General features: G+C 39.7%; 1 protein-coding gene across 1 annotated transcript in view; it reads left to right on the forward strand.

The window, feature by feature from the left end:
* Window positions 1-441, forward strand: part of LOC118334519 (sterile alpha motif domain-containing protein 14-like) — a 7056-nt gene that overhangs the window by 1878 nt on the left and 4737 nt on the right. The window contains exons 2-3 of the mRNA XM_035670441.1: window positions 114-214; window positions 418-441. Of these exons, the coding sequence (XP_035526334.1) occupies window positions 114-214; window positions 418-441 (125 nt within the window). The remainder of the gene's footprint in view (window positions 1-113; window positions 215-417) is intronic.

Here is a 441-nt window from a genome sequence, read left to right on the forward strand (position 1 = left end):
TTTTTTTTTTTTTTTTTGGGAGGCTTTTTCTTTCCCCTTGCGCACATGACATTTATCACAGATGTGCATTTATGAAAATACACAATGTATTCTTTTACTGTATGTTTCCCAAGTTAAAGGCATTGGAGGAGCAGCAGGCCTGTTGGGAGAGCCAGAAGGATGAGTTGGAGCAAAAAGTGGAGGATGGGGAGGAGAAAGCTGACAAACTAGAGAAGTACGATGCTGTAGATTATACTACATATATCATAGCAATGCATTTTGCCATCTTAGACATGACAGATTTGTAAGTATATACAGATCTAGCTCAAAGACGAGGTGTGAGCCTAAAGCCTGCAAGAGAATAGTCATGTTAAGAAACTTTATGAAGATGATATTGACGGTTAAGAGGGTACTAACGCCCCCCACTCTTTTTATCAGTTATTGGCAAGAGGCCCAGACATT

Source organism: Morone saxatilis, unplaced genomic scaffold (assembly GCF_004916995.1).
Source record: "Morone saxatilis isolate NCDOM2014 unplaced genomic scaffold, NCSU_SB_2.0 Contig23, whole genome shotgun sequence".
In the NCBI taxonomy this organism is placed as follows: Eukaryota; Metazoa; Chordata; class Actinopteri; family Moronidae; genus Morone; species Morone saxatilis.